Source organism: Pseudochaenichthys georgianus, chromosome 4 (assembly GCF_902827115.2).
Source record: "Pseudochaenichthys georgianus chromosome 4, fPseGeo1.2, whole genome shotgun sequence".
Lineage (NCBI taxonomy): Eukaryota > Metazoa > Chordata > Actinopteri > Perciformes > Channichthyidae > Pseudochaenichthys > Pseudochaenichthys georgianus.
The window spans coordinates 5,422,214-5,442,468 of record NC_047506.1 but is presented as its reverse complement, the minus strand read 5'-3'; the positions used below and the strand labels follow the sequence as shown (position 1 = coordinate 5,442,468).

General features: G+C 43.0%; 1 protein-coding gene across 1 annotated transcript; it reads right to left on the bottom strand.

Moving 5' to 3' along the window:
* Window positions 1–1,292: 1,292 nt before the first annotated feature.
* On the bottom strand, window positions 1,293–12,342 carry LOC117445512 (fatty-acid amide hydrolase 1-like). The gene is given in 18 exon segments (XM_034081242.2): window positions 1,293–2,170; window positions 2,320–2,465; window positions 3,712–3,820; window positions 3,911–3,950; window positions 4,055–4,098; window positions 4,256–4,355; window positions 4,563–4,660; window positions 4,783–4,908; window positions 9,189–9,289; window positions 9,292–9,312; window positions 9,399–9,439; window positions 9,520–9,547; window positions 9,550–9,589; window positions 9,591–9,727; window positions 11,063–11,195; window positions 11,573–11,713; window positions 12,013–12,126; window positions 12,316–12,342. Coding segments are annotated over 18 exon segments (1,569 nt in total). The 3' UTR covers window positions 1,293–2,047.
* Between the last annotated feature and the right edge of the window lie 7,913 nt (window positions 12,343–20,255).

Sequence of the window (20,255 nt, the reverse complement as noted above, 5' to 3'; positions counted from 1 at the left end):
CTAAATGTATTTAATGGGGCAATTTAAAGACAGACTTTGTGCCTGTGGATGTGTGCGTGTGCGTGCGCGCGCGTGTGTGTGTGTGTCATTGCCTCTGTCTCAGATCCTGAGGGATTTATGAACAATGTCAAGTTCCCTCTGAAGACCTGAGTCTCTTCGCTGCCTCTTAAAGCTTAATGCTCCCTGACTGAGTGGCACAGCGAGAGCCACACACTCTCTCTCTATGTGCCACAGATAATGCTAAGAACAACCTCTCAATTCCAGCTCCCCTCCTCGCCTCATGTACCCTCCTTCCTCCGCCGCTCGCACACAGCCATTCCCATTCAATGACACTGCGGAGCAAACGTGGGCGATTGTAATGGGAAAAGCCAACATTGTCCCTAATGGTTTCCCATCCCAGGAGAGTTTTAAAACATATGTAAATGTATGTAAACCCAACAGAAACACATATTTACAATAGCACGGGGTAATCACAATATGACGACACGGTGCGCCGGCCTTGTAGATGGAGGCGCCATGTGTCATTAGTCTCCTTTATCTCTTTTCTGTTTCCTGTAAAAGCATCGGGACAACAATCACTCACACTCTCTGGCACAGTGATGGAGAGGAAGAGAGGAAGAAGAAGGACAGAGGTTTTGTGAACCCCACAGATGCCATGAAGGTGCACTCTATAAGCTCCTTTTGTTAAACACTCCTTATCAACACATGTTAACTGTGCAGGATTTAAATACTATAAATATCAACTTATAACTGGTACACCAAAAGAAACCATTACAAGTGATGTGACAGGTGAGCAGAGGAAGGAACGCAGGATTATTTCTTACCTGTACAGAGTGCATTATCGATGTCTGGTACCAACCTCTCTCTCTAGGTCGTCCTCAGACGAGCCCTCCATCGTCGCGACCAGTCATCCCGGTTCTCCGTATAGGATTTTTGGGATGACTTTGTTCTTCATGGTTGGCTTTACTATGCTGATTAAGGACTGGGGGGACTGACTCCTCTCAGTCCTGGTTTTTAGTTCAGAGTGTCCTTCTCCTAGATGGGCTTTATGCCTATGAGCCCCATCTGCCCGGGGAGCATTGTCGGGAACGGTGCCTTGCTCAGGGACACCTCGGTAGCACTTGGTCTTGCCGGGACTTGAACTGGTGATTTGAACTCCCAGTTGCCAAGCCAACTCCCTATCGACTTCGCCACCACCGCCTAAACCACATTTCAACATTTCTATTTTTGGAAACCAATAATAGCAATGGTTTACTTGTGAGAAATCAGTCATTTTATTGTATTTTTTGTCATCACATCACAGAAATCTGTCAGTTCTTGTAAAAAAGACACATACTGTATGAATTAGGTGCCAACATTATTCATTATAAACCCTAACTCACAAAACATTGTGTGTGTGGTTGCTATGCACTGTTTGCATAACGCTGTTGTGAGGTCAATTTATTTTCCAGCATGTATTTCATTCTAATGCGATATTATGTTAAACATTATGCCAACTGAAAAAACACTGTTTCATGTTCAATGTTCAGGATGCTGAATGTTGCCGAAACACCCTATAATCAAGCCTGTCGATGTCAGTAACACTGTTCATTTCAATCAATCAATGTTTATTTATATAGCCCAATATCACAAATGTTACATTTGTCTCAGTGGTCTTCATAGTTTGTACAGAATATCAGTATGACAATACGACACCCTCTGTCCTTAGACCCTCACATCGTACAAGGAAACACTCCCGGAGAAAACCCACATTTAAAAGCAGTGAAAGCTAAGTTCCTGTTTTAGGAACAAGACAAATTAAAAACAATGTTAACGAACAGATAAACAAAGAAGGTGTACCGTTTTCAAATCAGTAAACATGAATATTCCCTTTAACATTTATCAAATCTTAATTATGGATCTAAAAAAGCCAATGAGCAGAAAATGCCTGAGTTAATCCTTATATAGCAGAACAGTGAAACTCCTAATATTAAAGCACTTCTTATACTCAACTTCCTTCTCCCAAACATTGATTGTGTTTTTCCTCATACTTCTTCTGTGTCCTCCTTTACGCTTTGCTCTGTTTGACCAGCTGCTCCACCTCCTTCATGAGGCGCAGGCACAGCTCGTCCTGCCACGGCAGAGTGACGCACTGCACCCCCACGGGCAGACCCTCGCCTCCACACACTGCCTGAACACAAACACAACATCCAGTCAGAGAACCACTAAAGTCTCCTGCCTCCATCTACTGACCAACTGCAGAACTACGGCTTCACACTGAAGGTTTTTACAAGTGCTGTATGGAACAACTGTTGTGTAAGTCACATCAGAGTGTCTTACCTGTTTGAAGAGCTTGTCCCACTGATCCTGATAAACGCCTTTATAGTGCTTCAGTTCCTCCTCATCCTCTGCATTCACAGTGGAAACAGGAACAACTCCGGCAGGAAATTGTAGGAGATTGAAAAGCAGCGTGTAAGACGCAGCGCCTGGAAGGACAGATAATAGGTTATTCACCAGGTTACAGAAGAAGAGGAGGAAGTAATATTATTGTTGTTGTTGTTGCAGAGAGATAGCTCTTTTGCTAATACAACAGCATTGCCCTCTCTACTATCAAGTATCAGCCAAAACTGAATATCATTGATACAAATATGAGGAAAAACCTTTGAATGAATGGACGGATACTATTACACCATATAAGCCTTTATTTATATAGCCTTCCTCTGAAGTGTTTTAAAGTTCAATAATTAACACAGATAATATTTCTCCTTTTTGTCTCGGACATTAAATCATCCTGTATATGTATATTTACATATATTTACTGGGTTCAAATATGTCCACCGGTAGAGATTTGGCAATCATTATGCCACAAATCAATTATCCTAGCAAGGTAACAAGATTTAAAGAGGCCCTATTATGCTTTACAGGATTATCCCTTTCCTGTACTGTGTAATATTGGTTTTTCAAAGTTCCCTCCCGAGGAGTTACTCCTTTGATTTTTTTAAGTGTTTTATTAAGTTAAGTTTTATTGAACTTAAAGTGGACCTATCATGCTATATTTGAAAAATATATTGTAGGGCCATACCTATATAAAACATGTCTGTGACGTTTTTTTTTTTTTCAAAATACCAAACAGATCACCCATTGTAGCCATGCCTCATACTGCTCAAACCCCTCTTTTGCAGCCCTGTTAGAGAAACGCAGATTTTGGGTCCTTAGCTTGAAAAAAAAGAAAGAAGAGGAGGCAGAGCTAATGCCTGATCAGAATTCTACTGGAGTTAAAGTTAAATTCGGTTGTGATAAAATGCCATCCTGTTTAAACCACGTCAAGGATTATTTCTGAAACAGTATGGAGCTCAAATGCTTTTTCTCTTGTGGGTTTATCACAAGGTGAGTTCCTTTTTTGATGTCCTGCTTTTTAAACACATGCTCTCTACATAACAGTACAGGTTAGCTCTGAGTGTTAGCGAGGCTTGCTAATGTAAACAAAGACGAGATTACATCCAAAACACGTCAGGCATTGTTTCTGATAGCAACTTTCTGTGGGTCCATGACGTCACAGCGGATGGAAATCTGGATCAGATCCGTTGTAGCCCCGTTTTTAGAGATTTGGGTACTGACGCTGCGTGAGTTCCCTGACGCACCGGGGACACATATTTATGTATAAAAGACATCACAAAGTGCATTTTGCATGACAGGTCCCCTTTAAGTATAGAAGTAGTTTGAGTGCCGTACTGGTGAGCTTGCCGCAGTAGAGGTGGTTGTAGGCCGGTCCGGTCACAGGGCACAGCAGAGCGTCTATGTTGCATTTCCTCCACTCTGCTATCGTTTCCTGAATGTAGTCCTAATGAGAACACAATTGAGCAAAACAATGAGAACTTAATGTTCTGCATTCCTAGATGCAAAAGCGTTATTAGCCGACAACTAACAGTACCTCAACTGCAGCATGCTGCTTCCACAGATCTGGAATGGATCTAAAAACAAGGCAGACAAAAAAATGTGTTTGTTTTTTGCCAGTCACATGCAATGTAACGAAACCATAAGTGCAAACCGATGACGAACTAAGTTACTTTCTCACCCAACTCCACAGAGACCTCGTAGAACAACGGAAGCCCGAGTAAACTGAAAAACAAAAGCAAGACATAAAAACCGTGCAAATAAAAAAATAACTGTTTAAGGAAATATCTACCAAATAAATATTTAAACCAATTTTATACTCAACAACCTTGAGGATATAATGTTAGCCTGTATGCATGTTTGTCAGAGGGTGAGAACTCACAAAGGGCTTGAGCAGAAATGAGAGGGTTTTCTTCAACCATATAGGAAGAGCGTACAGTACAATCTGTGCTTTGAGACAAGGGTCCACAGGGCTGCCCTCTCTGAAACAGAAAATATAAGGGTTCATTAGCACACAACATGATCTGTTTCATAGGGATTGTAAACTTGGCTCATTGGTATAGTTAGACAGGTTTAAGTTATTTCAACAAGGACCATGCATACAAATTAATCTCAGAAAAGAAAATATATGAATTATGCCAGATTATATTTTATAGCTAATTTCCATCTGCAAGGTAATTCTAACTCACAGTTTTTGGAGCAGAGTGGTGGCTCCGTCTGCCAGAATACCTCTTATAACCAGTTCAACTAAAGCGTATTCCAGATTCAGATGACGGTAGGGCACCAACTACAGGCACGAATGACAGACAGGGGAAAAGGTAACAGCATTAACAACATAGGGCTCACATCACATATGTTATGTGGCAGTAGATCATACAGTGTCCGTGTGTCTGAGTGGAGAAGTCTTACCGTGTGCCCTGCTGCCTCTAACAGAGCTTTGACCTCTCTGACGCTGCGGGCCATGCTTGGAGACGGTTGTGTGTAGCCGTCGCTTTCTAGGTAACCGATCCGGAGACGTTTGGAGCTCTGGTAAATCTGAGGACAAAAGGTTTTCTTTCTGTCAAATCGATAGCGGGACATCCGAGTGGAAACAATACAAATACAATACAAACACAAACACTCTCCTCTTCTTCTCTTTCATTATGTGTAGGTATTACTTTTGTTTGTTGTAAATACTTTTGGTATCCACTGTTTTAAAAATTCGAATAAATGTATATTTAAAAAAATGAAATGTAACTAATATATATTTGTAGGAAGCATTTTCTTCAAGTAAGTTTTTCCTTTATTTAAAAGCTTTACTTAAGTAGCCTAAAGCAGTTTCTAGGTAAAGGAAAAGGTGAACAGTTTGATTCAAAAAGGTTGAAAGGTTTAAAGATTTTAATGTAATTTATACAGCTACAGTGTAGAGTGCTTATTTTCAGATTCATATCTGTATGTTGTGCCTCTACTGTGACTTATTTCCATGCTTTAATGCTCACAAAGCTCTTTATTTTTTCATACTGCCTGTGCTGCAGCCCAGTCTGCTCTGATTGGTTAGCTGGCCGGCTCTGTTGTGATTGGTCAACCGCTTAGAGATGTCCCGCCCCTTAGCCTATTATGTGAAATGTGTTGGAGCAATGGCCAATAGAAGCATGAGTGTTACATAGTGATGTCATTAAAGAGCCTGTGACACGGTTTTCCCCCATCATCCAAACCCATCAATTTGAGTACATACTGTCCCCTTGAAAACCGTTACTGAACTGATTTTGGATATTTGTACTTTGATAACCATTAATCTGCCTTCAATGTTGACAATTTTCTGGATCTTCTCGCGGATTCTTCAAGTCCCGCCAAATGATGGGTGACGTCATTGCGGGCACAGCGCTCCAGCTGCACCGTCCAGGATCCCAGCATCTGCATGTAAACCTTTATATATATATATATATATATACAGTCAGATGTAAACGCACGACGGCGCACACAGCAGCAAGCTCAGACAGCGAGGACAGGTTAATGTTGAACGTGTCTGAGAGCTCATATGAGGCTGAAGGATCGGTTTATGTTGTATCTTCTAAGTTTAGGAATGAGGTGCGTCAATATGGGCGATCATATGGTCATGTAGCCAGTGGTGGAATGGGACTAAAAATCATCCCGGGACTCTCGACCGGCCCACTTCCGTACCGCTAGTAAATTGTCAACGGGGGGAGCGGGGGATGTAAAATACAAATATAATGTATAATGTCTGTGTCTTTGACATTAGCGCTGCTAGCCACCTGTGCCCTGTACTACGAAGCCAGTTCAACAGACCCTGGATATGTTTGAGTAACAAACAAACTAACAAACGAGATCTCGCTAAGCGGTCCTACGACGCTGGTTATCAACTCGGTAAATCAAGCCAGGGTTTCTCTCTCCAGCTGAGAGCGCGTTCACGTCTAAGACACGAGTGGATCTGACTTTAATTACATTTGTCTCGAGTGTTTCGTCAACATAATGTGTTAAATAATACTTCTGCATCCAGTCTGTGACACTATGAGTGTTGCACGGCCAGATGAGGCTGGAGAAGCTGACTCAGATAAGGAAATATATGATATATTATGATATTATATGATCGATGATCTGATTGATGATGTAATATGAATGATAAGTGCGACACGTCGGCGTCTTCTCTGCATAGGCCTACGGCAGTTTTAAACTGTATTTTCTTTATCCTGTAATATGACTTGAGAGATTTAAACTCCGCACACTGAGTGGATCTCTTTTCTATAGACGCCGGAGGCGGGCAGCGTCAGGTAAAAGAAGTTATTTAGCCTTCTCAAACCTGAGCCTCACGCGCCGCCTATGGGGGATGTGCTAGTTACTTATCCGACCGGCCCCACTTCGGTACCGGCCCATCGGGATTCGTCCCGATGGCCAGTCCGCCACTGCACCAGCCCACGTTAAACTGTCAACGGGGGGAGCCTCGCTGCGGGGAAACGGTGGACCTAGTGTCCCGATCGGAGTGGGAATAATAATAATAAATAATCTGTGCATTTATCCATTAATTCCCCAACATTGTGGTAAAAAAAACACACGTTTAATCCATGTTGGTGTACTACAACTACAAAAAGCATCGGTTTGTTTTCTCATCAGGAAATGCAGACCGGCTCAAACAAACGATTTTAATCATCATCCTCACTCATCATTTAATGTATCATATGTTCGCCGAATTGACATGAAAGCACTAACTAATGTAGTTTCATCCACTTGAGTTTATAACCACAAAAATAATCGATTGTTTTTATATCACATATTCCGCGGGAGGAAATTCAGCAGCTCTCACTCCCGATTTTTAATCCTAATGTAATCATCATCTTCACCACGATCATTTATGTTTATGTCGCCGAATTGACATGAAAGCACTGACAAATATGGAATATACTGTAGTCAACTTCATTAAAACGTTATTAACGTGCCTAAACTCAGTAATTCACCATTTCTACGCATGACACAACACACTTTGTCCGTGTTTGGCTCTCGAAGCGTTCCCGCATTGACGTCACTTCCGGCTTCCCCCAAAACTTCAAAATGAAGTGAAGGAATTTCCCGCGATGTTCGAAATTATTGATATTTAACGAAACGGTATCGCTTTTTTCTTTTTTAAACTGACGGTTCGAGATTACTAGTAGCCCAATATTTCATTGCACAACAGTTGTTGGGATGGTGTCACAGGCTCTTTAAGGTATGGTAGTAAACAAAGACAGGGGGGGGGGGGGGGGGGGGGGAGTGTGTGGGAGAGAAACTCCATCTAAAGGGAACTATGGGATTGTAGCCTAGCAGACCTTTTACATGCACAGAAACCTATATAACACCCTACAGGATAGGGAAACCCCAAAAAGCAGAATAAGGCCTCTTGTTAGTGTCAATGTGTCCACAAGAGTCGTTTGCTCGCAGTCAGAGGGCCAGATCCAGGATTTTTTAGAATCAAGATGAACACAACCATGGATGTTATTGTGTCTTTATGTTTCCCCCTGCACATTATAGGTGAACTCATTATTATTAAATATAGCGAGCACTTTCCCCCCTGAGTGATAACATTTTGCAAACAACAACAACCAGCAAACCTCAAGGGAGTTTTCAGCATGCTCCTCTCCTCACTCTTTGCCAACAATTATTTCTTAACCACAATTACACAAACGTCTCTAGTAGCTAGAAAGGAAATCTGATCCAATCCTTATTGTTCCTGAAAGAAACTGGTCCGGGGAGTTTTCCAACCTCTTAAACTTGAAAGGAAACCAACATATCAAGGTTGTAATGTGGATGGGAATAAGGACACTCTTCATTCACTTATCGAGCCGTTAGTAACTGGCAGCACGACCCTACCCTGAGGCCAACATTGTGCAAAAACGGTTTGCTGCTTGTAATTCTTTTGCAAGCCTTATCTGTGGCATAATTACAATATGATGTTCAAAGGTGTGCTTATATAGGCCGGGTTTTGAACATTAACTACCTTATTGTGGCCATCGCTCTGCCTCACACCCACTTCTTATTATTGTTGGCAGCATCTGGAAAGATTGATGACATCCAACTGGCTCCATTTGTTTTAAATATACATTCACAAAATCATTTTTGACTGTCTATCTTGTAAATGTATTATACTTGTTTTATCTAGGACACACACTGGGTGTTTCTCAATCTCGAGTACGCTTGCTTGGTTAGCACATGTCTCCGGGCGTCTTGCTTCAGAAGCGAGGCAAGAATACTTCCTAGCCTCGGAAAACAAGGAATGGAACAGGTGTGCAGGGTGTAGTCCGTATGAGAGGCCCCGCCTGGTCCGTGCGGCAAAGCATTGTGGGGATTTTAAGACCGTGGAGTCTACACATGTGCAGCCTCGAAATTTCTCCAAATGGAAGCACGCCGGGCCTCGGTAGAATTCCAAGTATGCTGGAGATTGGAACAGTACTTCGGCGGCACTCGATGACGTAGTATGCTTGAAATAGTGGCTCTGGAGCAGCTTTACTCGCATTGAGAAACACCCACTATCTATTGTCCTGGGAGAGTGATCCTCCTCTATTGCTCTCCCCAAGTTTTCCCCACATTAATTGCAATTCATAGTGAGGGTCTAAGGACATAGTGTGTCATTGTACACACTGTGAAGCCCCCTTAGCCCAATGTGTAATTTGTGATATTGGGTATTTGACTGATTGATTTTGACATTGTAACTGTCACAAAGCATACTGTGCCCCCTCACTGAAAAGATGAGCAAATCCATAGCAGCAGCAAACAACATGTCTGGTCCAGGTTAAGGGTCCCAGCCAAGAAGTAGTCTGTTACATAAACCTATTTTGAGGTGGACAAACCTGCACATTAAAGGCAACGGGTGGGACAGTGGGGTCCAAAGAGAACATGTGGTCACACAGCAGCGCCTGCATACACAGAGCCAGACTGTCCACATCCCTCGCATGGGTCCAGCACAAGACGGCACTAATGTAATGAGAAACAAGCAAACAGTAACCAATTGATTTTCAGGCAACACATGTAGTATATAGGCCAATGATGATACAACTTACCTGATTTTTGCCCTCGGTAAATGGAGCTCAAACCCTGTGAACTGAATAAGACACAAAACAAAGAAAACATATTAATGTAATGAATGATTATCCAAAACCTACTGAAGCAGAGGACACTCACCTGAGTCGACCTGGAGTTGGCTTGAAGCACAGATCCCACAGAAGGAGGCGGGTAAACGGATGCTACCCCCCTATATCACTGCCCATCCCCAGCAGGGAGCCCCCTCCCCCGATGAGAGCCCCCTCCCGCCGGAGGAACCCTCCGCTGGTCTTCAGGGGGTTGTGCGGGTTCAAGGTCTGCCCAAAGATAGGGTTACTGCATTCATAATACTAGATATTAGGTCAAAATAAAAACACACATAAGCCATCAAAACATAATTACATGAGAGCACACCTGTACCACGTTCACTCTCTATACCTTTATTAAGAAATTGGTATTTTTATTTTTTTATTCACGAAAGGACAATGCACATTAATAAACATGAGCACTTCCTGTAATCCTGTAAATGTGCCAGATTTAGCCAAAGAGGCACATTTCCTCTGCCAGTCCCTGGCAGGTTAATGAATAAAGGGGCCATATAGCTTTTGGGGGATTCCCCCTTTCCTGTAGTGTGCTATATACTGTAGGTTGTTATGCATAACGGTCTGCAAAGGCTACAATTCATCAGTTCCCTCTGGAGCAGGGATGGGCAAATGGCGGCCCGCGGGCCGCATGCGGCCCCCACCTCCTCTTTTTGCGGCCCTCATATTAATTAATAAACAACGTAATTAATTAAAAAAAAATTAATTACATTTTTTTTTATTTTTGTTTCATTTGTTTTACTTGTAGTACTGATACCGTCCACTAGACTCCTAGTTACGTCGCGAGCTGCGTAGATGATTTCAAATACCACAAAATAATCTGTGATGCATTTGTGTGTATTGTGTTTGTTTCCCGAGGAAACCCTCACAAGAAACACCCGCTGTTGTTATGCCTGCTGTGACGTTAAATTGCCTCTTATAATTATGCCTTTACAAGCTTAAAAGTTGTATTTATCATCTGAATTTGGCGGAAAAAGTTTAATATTCTTAAAAAGACTTTGTTTATTTGAAATCAGATGAAAACAAACTGTCACGGACCCTGCCGTTTTATCTATGATTACTACGCTTTTCATTTATAATTTCAGCGGGAGGGAGGGGGAGTGGCGCTGAGGAACAGCAAAGTGCGGGCGTGTTGACATTCCCCTTATTGTGGAATAAGGAGAATGCAGAGACAGGCTACAAGTGTTTTAGGTTCAAGTTAGACAACTAATGTCTGGGTTAGTGTTCATGACTTCATGTGTATGTCATCTAATGGTTAATCTCAATACACACAATTTCCGTGCTTTCCAATAGTTTAAAATAGTTTTATTCCACTGTTTAATAACCTGTTCAATACAAACATGCCACTTGTACAAATGAAATAACAATTCTGTGAACTGATATTTGTTTAGTGAGCTTATTAGAGGATGTTCCCATTTATTGGGGATGTTCCCTTTGATTGTAAAATGTCAATGAAGATGTCAGACTTAGTATATTTGTTAATAATTACATACAACACATGGAATTTTTGTGTGTTCCAAGTGAAGAAATCACACACGAAATCACACACGAGAACATAAGCACGGGCAAGAAGCATGTTTACTTTAGTAGGGCTTGGGGTATGTTTGTTTTCACAAAAGGAATAGCCCCTTGTTTCTTCAGAACTTCAACAAGAACGCTGTCTTTCTTGGCAGGGTGGTCCAGATTAATGACAACACCACAAGAAGAGTCGTAATTCTTGTGATGTAAAACAAAGACAAAAGAGAATGGTTAGAAGAGAGCATCAACTCATCAAACTGAGCTTTATAGGTGTTGTTGGTATAATCATAATATAATAATAATAATAATAATAATAATAATAATATAATCATTTGCAGAACATGCGAGTAAAGATTACATTCTAAATCCAAAGAGCAGGGTGACCTGTCCTGCACACACCTGCACTTCATCACTGATCAACTAACCTTAATTTAATCCTGGATCACCGTTTCCAAAACAATTTTGCATTGTTGGAAGAGCCTGAGACGAAAGCTTTTCATCGCCCAAACTGTAGCTATTATGCTTACGAAAATAAAGCATTTGAAAGACGAGTGTAATACACAACGACAGAATACCTTGTATCCATAGTTTTCTTTGATGCTAACTGGAACTCCATACAAGAGACCTTTCCTGTTAGAGTCAAGGGTTTTCATCTGATCGAAACTCTCCAACAGGATCCCAGTGCAGCAGTTCAGATCTTTATTCAAATCCAGAGTCTGTGGGAAGAGGAAACACAGCACAGACCGGTTCCTCCAAAAGCTTGGTTTTATAGACCATGAAAGTCATATAGAAATGTGCAAGCAAGAACATCAATATTTACTTTGTAACAGTGCATATAGACGATTTAAGCAACAAGCCTTGAACATATATATGTATTGCATTTATTTTAATTAGACACAAGTCTGCTGATAAGTTTTAAATATCAGTTTTGGGATGAAAACCTTAAAGAGTAACACTAAGATCTACTAGGCATTTTGAAAAAAATAAAGGTATGACTTGTGTTATGTTTTTTCACCTTTTCCATGTAAGAGTAAAACACCTCCTCAGGGTTGAGCGAGCCTTCCTGCAGTTTCTTTGTCAGCTCGGAGAGAGACAGCGTCAGGATGAGAGCGGAGTCGGTCTCTGGATGCTAGAGGGCACACACAAACACACAGTAGGCATTCAGTAGAAACATATGTGTGGAAAGTGAATTCGGACACTAGGCAATAATTATACTTACTTTTTATCTAAGTTTTTATAAGTATGGAAAAGATCTTCATGGATGTAATATTTCAAAAGAAAAAAATCACACCATAATAATTTGTTATGTATATCTGACTGTGACAACCCTGTGGTTGTCCACCATGTGGTGCTGTAAGAGAGACCCACCTGTGGCACCTGGTTCCACTATTTAAGAGGGCTGCAGAACTCTCTCTCTCGGCTGCCCTGCTCGGTGCACCAGGCCACTGCGTTGGGATAAATAAATGATTGTTTTGGACAACTCCGGTGTGGAACCGTTGTCCTTTTGTTACAAGCAGAGCCAGCTTGTAGCATATGGGGGTTCGTCCGATCCAAGAACCAGGTGATATTTGTTTACTTGATTTGTTTGCCTTGATTGTGTAGACAGTTTGTTCCTGGTGTCGGAAATTAAGGAGTAGCTTTGGAATTACCTTTCCTGATAGGCATAAGCAACTTCTCCTTTAGGGGAGCTTGTTGGTTTGTTATTTTTGTGCATAAACATGATTCAACATTTTTGTCATGGGTACACGTCCGTGGCTGTCTTGGTGAGTAACAGCTTCGCTGGGGCTTTACCGGGTCATTGGGTAAGTGTTTAAAACACCTGTCGTGGCATGCATGAAGACTAGGGTGAGGCAAGATAGTTAGTATTGGGTAGGCAGTTAGCTAGGGGAGAGGTATTCCAGAGTTAAACAAATAAATAAAATCATTTTAACCCTCCGGTATCACTGTGGACGTTTTTGTCCATATGGGTAATTTTTCACTTTTCATTTTGCAATAACTTTGGTTGAGTTTGTGCAAATGGCCTGATCTTTTCTAACAAGGCTATTTTCTCGATCTATTTTTGAATTTTTTTTCACAACTTTAAAGCAACTTCCGTCATAATCAAAAATACCAAGAATGTAATCATTTTCAGGATTTTAACCCTTTAAATGCCATTTTGAATACATGAAACCGCTGTTTTTCATGATGATCACAGTCTTGGATATGTCAAAGATTAGCAACAACATTGATTTTGGTTGATTATTAGTTTTTGCACAAAATCAGATTGAACAAAAAACTCATTAGTCATTGGGGACAAAAATGTCCACTTCTAAAAACTGCTCTAAAATGACCACAGATTAATATTTTATAAAACTTTTTGGGGCTAAATCTTTCAATCAACTTCAGCCCTGATCAAAAATACCAAATGTTAAATTAGGTTCAGGATTTTAACCCTTTAACTGCCAGTTTGAAAACATGAATTTGCGTTTTCTATGAAAAACATGCACAAAAAGGCAGTTATTTTCCATATAATAAATTTTGGGGGGTCGGCTTTTTTTATCACAGTCTTGGATATGTCAAAGATTAGCAACAGCATTTATTTTTGGTGGATTATTAGTTTTTGCACAGAATCAGATTAAACATGAATCCCTGTTTCTACAGCCTTTCCATTTAGACATCCGACATCTCAAAGGTTCCGAAAATGTAACAAGTTGGTGAATATGGAAATTAGGCAGTGGTAAAATAAGGTAACATTTACACCCGGGTAAGCTATGTTTAATTTAGTCTATGTAACTATAAGTTCTATTAATAATTTGATGTATCAGTGTCTTGGGGACCCTTTTTGTATGGGGGGGGGGGGTGACAACCCAGTGGTTGTCCACCATGTGGTGCTGTTGTAACCTGGATTTTCCTTGTAATCAGCAGTGATGAGACCCACCTGTCGCACCTGGTTCCACTATTTAAGAGGGCTGCAGAACAGGCTCTCGCTCTCTCTCGGCTGCCCTGCTCGGTGCACCAAGCCACCGCTCCTCTGTTTTATTGTTGGTTGTAACCACTGCGTTGGGATACATAAATGATTGTTTTGGGAAACTCCTGTGTGGAACTGTTGTCCTTTTTGTTACAAGCAGAGCCAGCTTGTAACACTGACTTCTATTTCGTATATGGCTTCGCCCTCTAAGGCTACTGAAACACTTGTAGTCCACGCCCACCCGCCCGACAATCTGCTCCCTCTTTTCTTCAGCACACCGTTACTGAAGCACAAGAGACACTTCAATTGCAGAGTAAACATGAGTAACAATTGTGAGAGATTGTCCCTCATGTGGCTCTGGGTTCATAATGAGTTATGACCAGCACACAGTATGCGAATCCTGCCTGGGGTCAGAGCACGCATACTCTAAACCAGCAGGTAGCATGCACACACTGTGCCCGTCTCCCCTCGGGCAAGCGGAGCGCGGACGCTCTTGCTGCTGCGGCCGAGGAGGACGATTGGCCCGTCCAGGCTTACGAGCCCGCGGACGGGGGCCTCGTGTCCCTGGGGCCGAGTGCCGGGTAGGAGTCCGACAACTCCTACCCCGCCTCCCTCCACGGTTCACCGTTCGGTTCTCCCCTCCCTCCTCTCCCCCGGACGGGGGAGACAGAGTCGGAGCAGGATGCCAGCTTTGCGGCCGAACATGCTTTCCCCCTCTCCGTCACCACAGCGCTACCGGCGATAGGTGGCATCCTAGGGGAACTGCTGGAGATCATACGCAGGGCGGGCCGCCTGCAGAGATCTCCCCGTTCCCCTAGCTCAGGAGGAGAGGTGTGCTCCGGACAACATGACCGGAGTTTTTTCGCGGGTGCAGTCGGTCAGGAGTGACCCGATCTGGCCACGCTTCCCAGCCATCAGGAGGTTCCAGGAGGTTCCAGGAGGGGGCGGAGGCGGAGGCAAACCCGAGGACCTTGAAGGCTCCGGTGGCCACATTTGTTCCCCCTCACCACGGTGGAGGGGTTCACAGATGCTGGTTTCCCAGCCACACCTTATCTGGAGCCGGGCCTGACGGCGTTTTTTGGGGTAAGACAAGCCAACATAATCACCGGACGGCGCCCTACGTTGAGCTCCCCCAGAGACCAGTATGTCACCCGCCAGGCCGACCGGGTGCACCAGTGTGCCTTTCAGGCGGCGGAGAATAACATCGTGCTGCTCTCCAACTCGGTGGTGACGCTGGTAGAGCGGTCCACCACCGAGGCAGAGGAAATCAGCAAGGCGGCCAGCACGGCGCTCATTCTGTGCGCGTCCATCGCTGTCTCCCAGGCAAGGATTTCCGCATGGGTGACACAGATCCAGCGCCACCTCTGGCTGCAGCAGGCGTCTGTTACGAAGACGGCCAGAAAAGTGCTACTGGACGCTCCAATCAGCCCGGACGGGCTGTTCGGACCCCAGTTCCATGCCATGGTGGAGTCCATGAAGACGGCCGCGGAACAGGCGGACGGCATTCGCCAGCATGTCAGCTGGCTCCAGCCTGCTGAGCACCCACAGCGGCACCAACGCCCGCAGTAGCCGCGGCGTCCACGCCGGCCACAGGAGGCCGCAAGCGGCAAAACGCCCACAGCAACCGCCTCGGCATCAGGCTCGCCCTTCGGCGGCTGCAGGGGTTCCGTCCTACGTCTCCGCTCCCCCGCCACCCCAGAGACAGGGTCTCCCGGCGGCGAGTCAAAGGGGAGTGAGGCTCCCCCGCTCCTGGTCTGCTCCGCGAGAGCCTCGAGGAAGCAGAGCCGGTAATTAAGCCAGCTGCCACTAACCGGTTGATTAAGTGGACAGCAGGGCTCGCTGCAGAAGCCTGCCGGTTTTAACCTCTGTTAACAGCTGGTCTTATGTCTGACTGTGACCCCTCCTGTTGTTCATTGATAAGCCTGAAACATGCACTTGTTCAGAGGCAAATTTTGCAAATATGGCAGTAGCCATCGATCATCTTAAGATAAGATATACTTTATTGATCCCAAGTTGGGAAATGTTTTTGTTACCGCAGCATACTACTTTGTTCTACTCCACTACAATTCAGAGGTTAACCTGGTATTTTTACTCTACTACATGTATTTTAGTTACTTTGAAGATTCTGATTAATGATGTGAAATATATAAACAACCCTTAAATCAGACTTTAGTTACACCTGACTCAAATTCAGGGAAGGTGATTGTCAAGTGCCAAAATAAACTATGGAATATATTGGACGTTAAGTACTTTGTCAGACTTCATATTTATCTGTGGATAACCCCAACGTTTTTTTCTTATTCAAAAGAAGACCTTAACTTAAAGTAATCTTTAATGTTTAAATAAAGCTAGTTGGTCTGTTTTGTACATCCTCCTGTTAATATCTTTTGGACGTCCTGCACTAAACTGTTTTATTGTAGAGATCACTACAGTATCTTCTTGATATTTTCAATTTTGTATGTAGGCTACTCTTAATATTTAAATGTGAATCCACGAGGATATCCATCCAGGACCTATATCCAGGACCACAGCCACGACTCAAGATCCAGCGCTCGCGATCCAGGACATAGGACCGCAGGATCATCCATGACTCCGGATCCCAGCGTATATAGACACCAAAAAGAAAGACATTTGGGGAAGCTGGGTTAATCGGAACATGAGTGTACACGGGTATAGACAGAGAGAAGGAAGAAGTAAGATGTCCCCCGACAAACTAAGCCTATATCAGCAAAACTAGGGGCTGAATCTAATCAGCCCTAACTATCGGCTTTATCAAAAAGGAAGGTCTTAAGCGCACTCTTAAAAACGGATAGGGTGTCTGCCGCCCCGAACACAAACTGGAAGCTGATTCCACAAATGTGGAGCTTGATAAGAAAAGGCTCTGGCTCCCATTGTACTTTTAAAGATTCTAGGAACAACCAACAACCCTGCATTCTTGGAACGCAATGCCCTAGTAGGACAGTAGGGTATAATGAGTTCTTTAAGGTAAGATGGCGCCTGCCCATTAAGGGCTTTGTAGGCGAGAAGAAGAATTTTAAATTCTATCCTGTGTTCTATAGGGAGCCAGTGTAAGGCAGCAGAACAGGAGTAATGTGGTCCCTTTTCCTAACTCTGGTTAGTACACGAGCCGCAGCATTTTGAATCAGCTGAAGCGACTTGATTGACTTCTTAGTACTCCCTGATAATAGAGAGTTACAATAATCCAGCCTAGAAGTAACAAATGCATGGACTAGTTTCTCTGCATCGTTTTGAGGCAAGATATGCCTGATTTTTGCAATGTTACGTAGATGGAAGTAGGCGGTCCTTGAAATTGATTTTGATTTTTTGACAAGTGTTTTTTTAACGGTTCAAATGTAATATTGCCCCAATGAAAATATGAATTTGACAGCAGACCTGACCTTAGAAGAACACGTGTGCATTTTTGTTATACTCCTTTCTCTGGCTGTTGCACTTTGGATCAGACTCTTCCAACAGATCACTCGCCATGTTAAAGTGAGTAATTTATGCTGTAAACTGAATATTTGTAGACGATTTTGTGGAGCACCTTGTATAGTCGGGCCTGAGGTTGTGTTGCAGCCAGGAGAGAGTTGTTCGGTGGGCTTATAGGGTGGTCTACATCCTGGACCAGCTGTCTCCATGCTGCCACCAAAACCCCTTCCCCCAGGAGTGTAACTCCACACTTTGCTCACCCGTGCGAAACAATACTTTCACAATACCACAGGAGTTTGATTGTTGGCGACAAGTTATATAATGCCAGGAATTACAGACTAGCATGCAAATGCTAAATCCTCCTCTCTTTCTCCTGAGAAGTGGATGAGACGGACTATATCTGCAGGCTTCACTCCGGCTCCCCAGCTTTGTGCTACAGAGACGCTCTCCTTTCTCCCCCTGACTTGGGTGATAATCCTGACACGCACTGTCTGCATTTTTTACTGTACGTGTTTAAGCGCATTTGCAGAGCATTTATCTCTCCAATGTAAACCAATTTGGCTATAAGGGCCTTGGGCCAAGCAAGGCGCTGGAGGGAAGAAAGGAAAACTCAAACGTAGCAGATGTGCAGAGAAGGGAGGATGGGAGAGCTGGCGAGGACGCGGGGGTTGATGAACAACTGAATGCAGCAAAAAAAAAAAAAAGGGAAGCGGAACCGCATTGGAGAAAAAGAGTGTCCCTTGTCCGAAGGGTAAGCTTTTGAAACTTGGGATAGGGGCCTTTAAAGCCGATACAACGTGGATCACTGAATTGTTGAGTCACAGAATCTGAGAAAATCATTCGGAGCGCCCAGTTAATCCTGTCATAGTGAAATCAGTGGGCATACTTTGGGGATCCAGCGCTTTCTGAAGAAATTTGGAGGCTGCTGTATTGCCAGAGCTGCTGTTTGATACCGCCTATACACCTGTATCAGCTGTCTGTTAATCTGCCTTCCCCTCCTCCCACTCGTCCTCCTCAGCACGTCTCTGCTGGTAGTAATGGCTGATGAAATGGACCAAAGACCTAAAAGCTGCCAATCTTGCTGCTTCTTGATGTCTGCTGTAAGTGGCTCTGGTTGCAGGCTGAACTTGTTTTTGATCATCTGAAAGGCAGGAGCCCTGCTGTGTCAGACATTACTACCTGCAATTCTGAGGAGCCATAAAGACTATGGACTCCCTGGTCCCTGAAATGGGACATTAAGACAGAATCATCCTTTAGTTGGGCCGATATCAAGGTGTTTTATTTGCTGGCACATAGGCAGGGTCTGAATGTGTTTGGATGGATTTTAAAGTACCTGATCTTATAGCCTAAGGTTCCTGTAAATGAGGTGTTTGCTGCTCTTATCAATGAGACGTTACACGAGGAGAGCACTGCCAGAGTTCTGAAGTATGAAAACAACACACTGGGCTTTGGCCAGATGCCCCAACTTCTTAAACTTCTCCAAAAGATTGAATGCACTCCGTACACTCTCTAAAGTTACATTCTGGTTCAAATATAACATTTTTAGTATCATGACTTCATCACGACACCGAAAACATTTATTTACAGCTACTTATCAAACCTATAAGACATTTTATCACATAACATCAGTCAATGGTATTCTTAATTTCTTGTTTGTTGCGATTAGTGAGAGCCAATGGATTCAAGCGAAGCTCAACGTTGCAAAAGGATCGATGAATAAGAAGTGATTATAGTGATTATAGTATGACTTACGGTACAGGAGTCACTTTCACAAGCAAGGAGTCAATTGATTGTGTGAAAATCTAGAAGAGCTTTTAACATTTCTGTTCGCTTGAGCGCGCTCACGAATCATGAGGATTTTTGATAGGACTATAACTAATATGGAGGATGCTTTTGTCTTAAATGACCCAACTGAATATCAGCTTAGCAGCAATCAATTCAATGTATCGGAAAAAGTAGCTAAAATATTATTTCACATATTACTTTCGTATTATGTTACTGTATATATGCACAAACAGATTATAAAGTGCACTAATATTAATATTAAAAGTTACATTTATTCTGCTTTAACAATATATATATATATTATATATATTAAGAATATAAGAAGTTTTTCAAGTTAACATCAGACGCTTTGTGTTTGCCAGAACCATAATACATCTATTGGCAGTCCTTTGGAAGAAGGTTGTGAAGGATGGCAACATCTCACATTTTCTTACAGTCAGACAAATAATGCGATTAAAGGTGTATGTTTTACGTTTGTACAGTGTATTGTACAATTTTAAATTAAGAATGAATAGAGACATATTTTTCTTTGGACATTCACCATCTTTTTTAAATATGATTATTTGATTATTTGATGAAGTGATTTACTAAATCATTTGATATTTGATCATCGGAGATGCTTTTAAAGAGCTGAATGATTGGGATGATGGTTGAATTGATTTAAAATATGTAAATAATACCCATGACCGCCAAATTGTATTGCTAAATGTATTTAATGGGGCAATTTAAAGACAGACTTTGTGCCTGTGGATGTGTGCGTGTGCGTGCGCGCGCGTGTGTGTGTGTGTCATTGCCTCTGTCTCAGATCCTGAGGGATTTATGAACAATGTCAAGTTCCCTCTGAAGACCTGAGTCTCTTCGCTGCCTCTTAAAGCTTAATGCTCCCTGACTGAGTGGCACAGCGAGAGCCACACACTCTCTCTCTATGTGCCACAGATAATGCTAAGAAAAACCTCTCAATTCCAGCTCCCCTCCTCGCCTCATGTACCCTCCTTCCTCCGCCGCTCGCACACAGCCATTCCCATTCAATGACACTGCGGAGCAAACGTGGGCGATTGTAATGGGAAAAGCCAACATTGTCCCTAATGGTTTCCCAT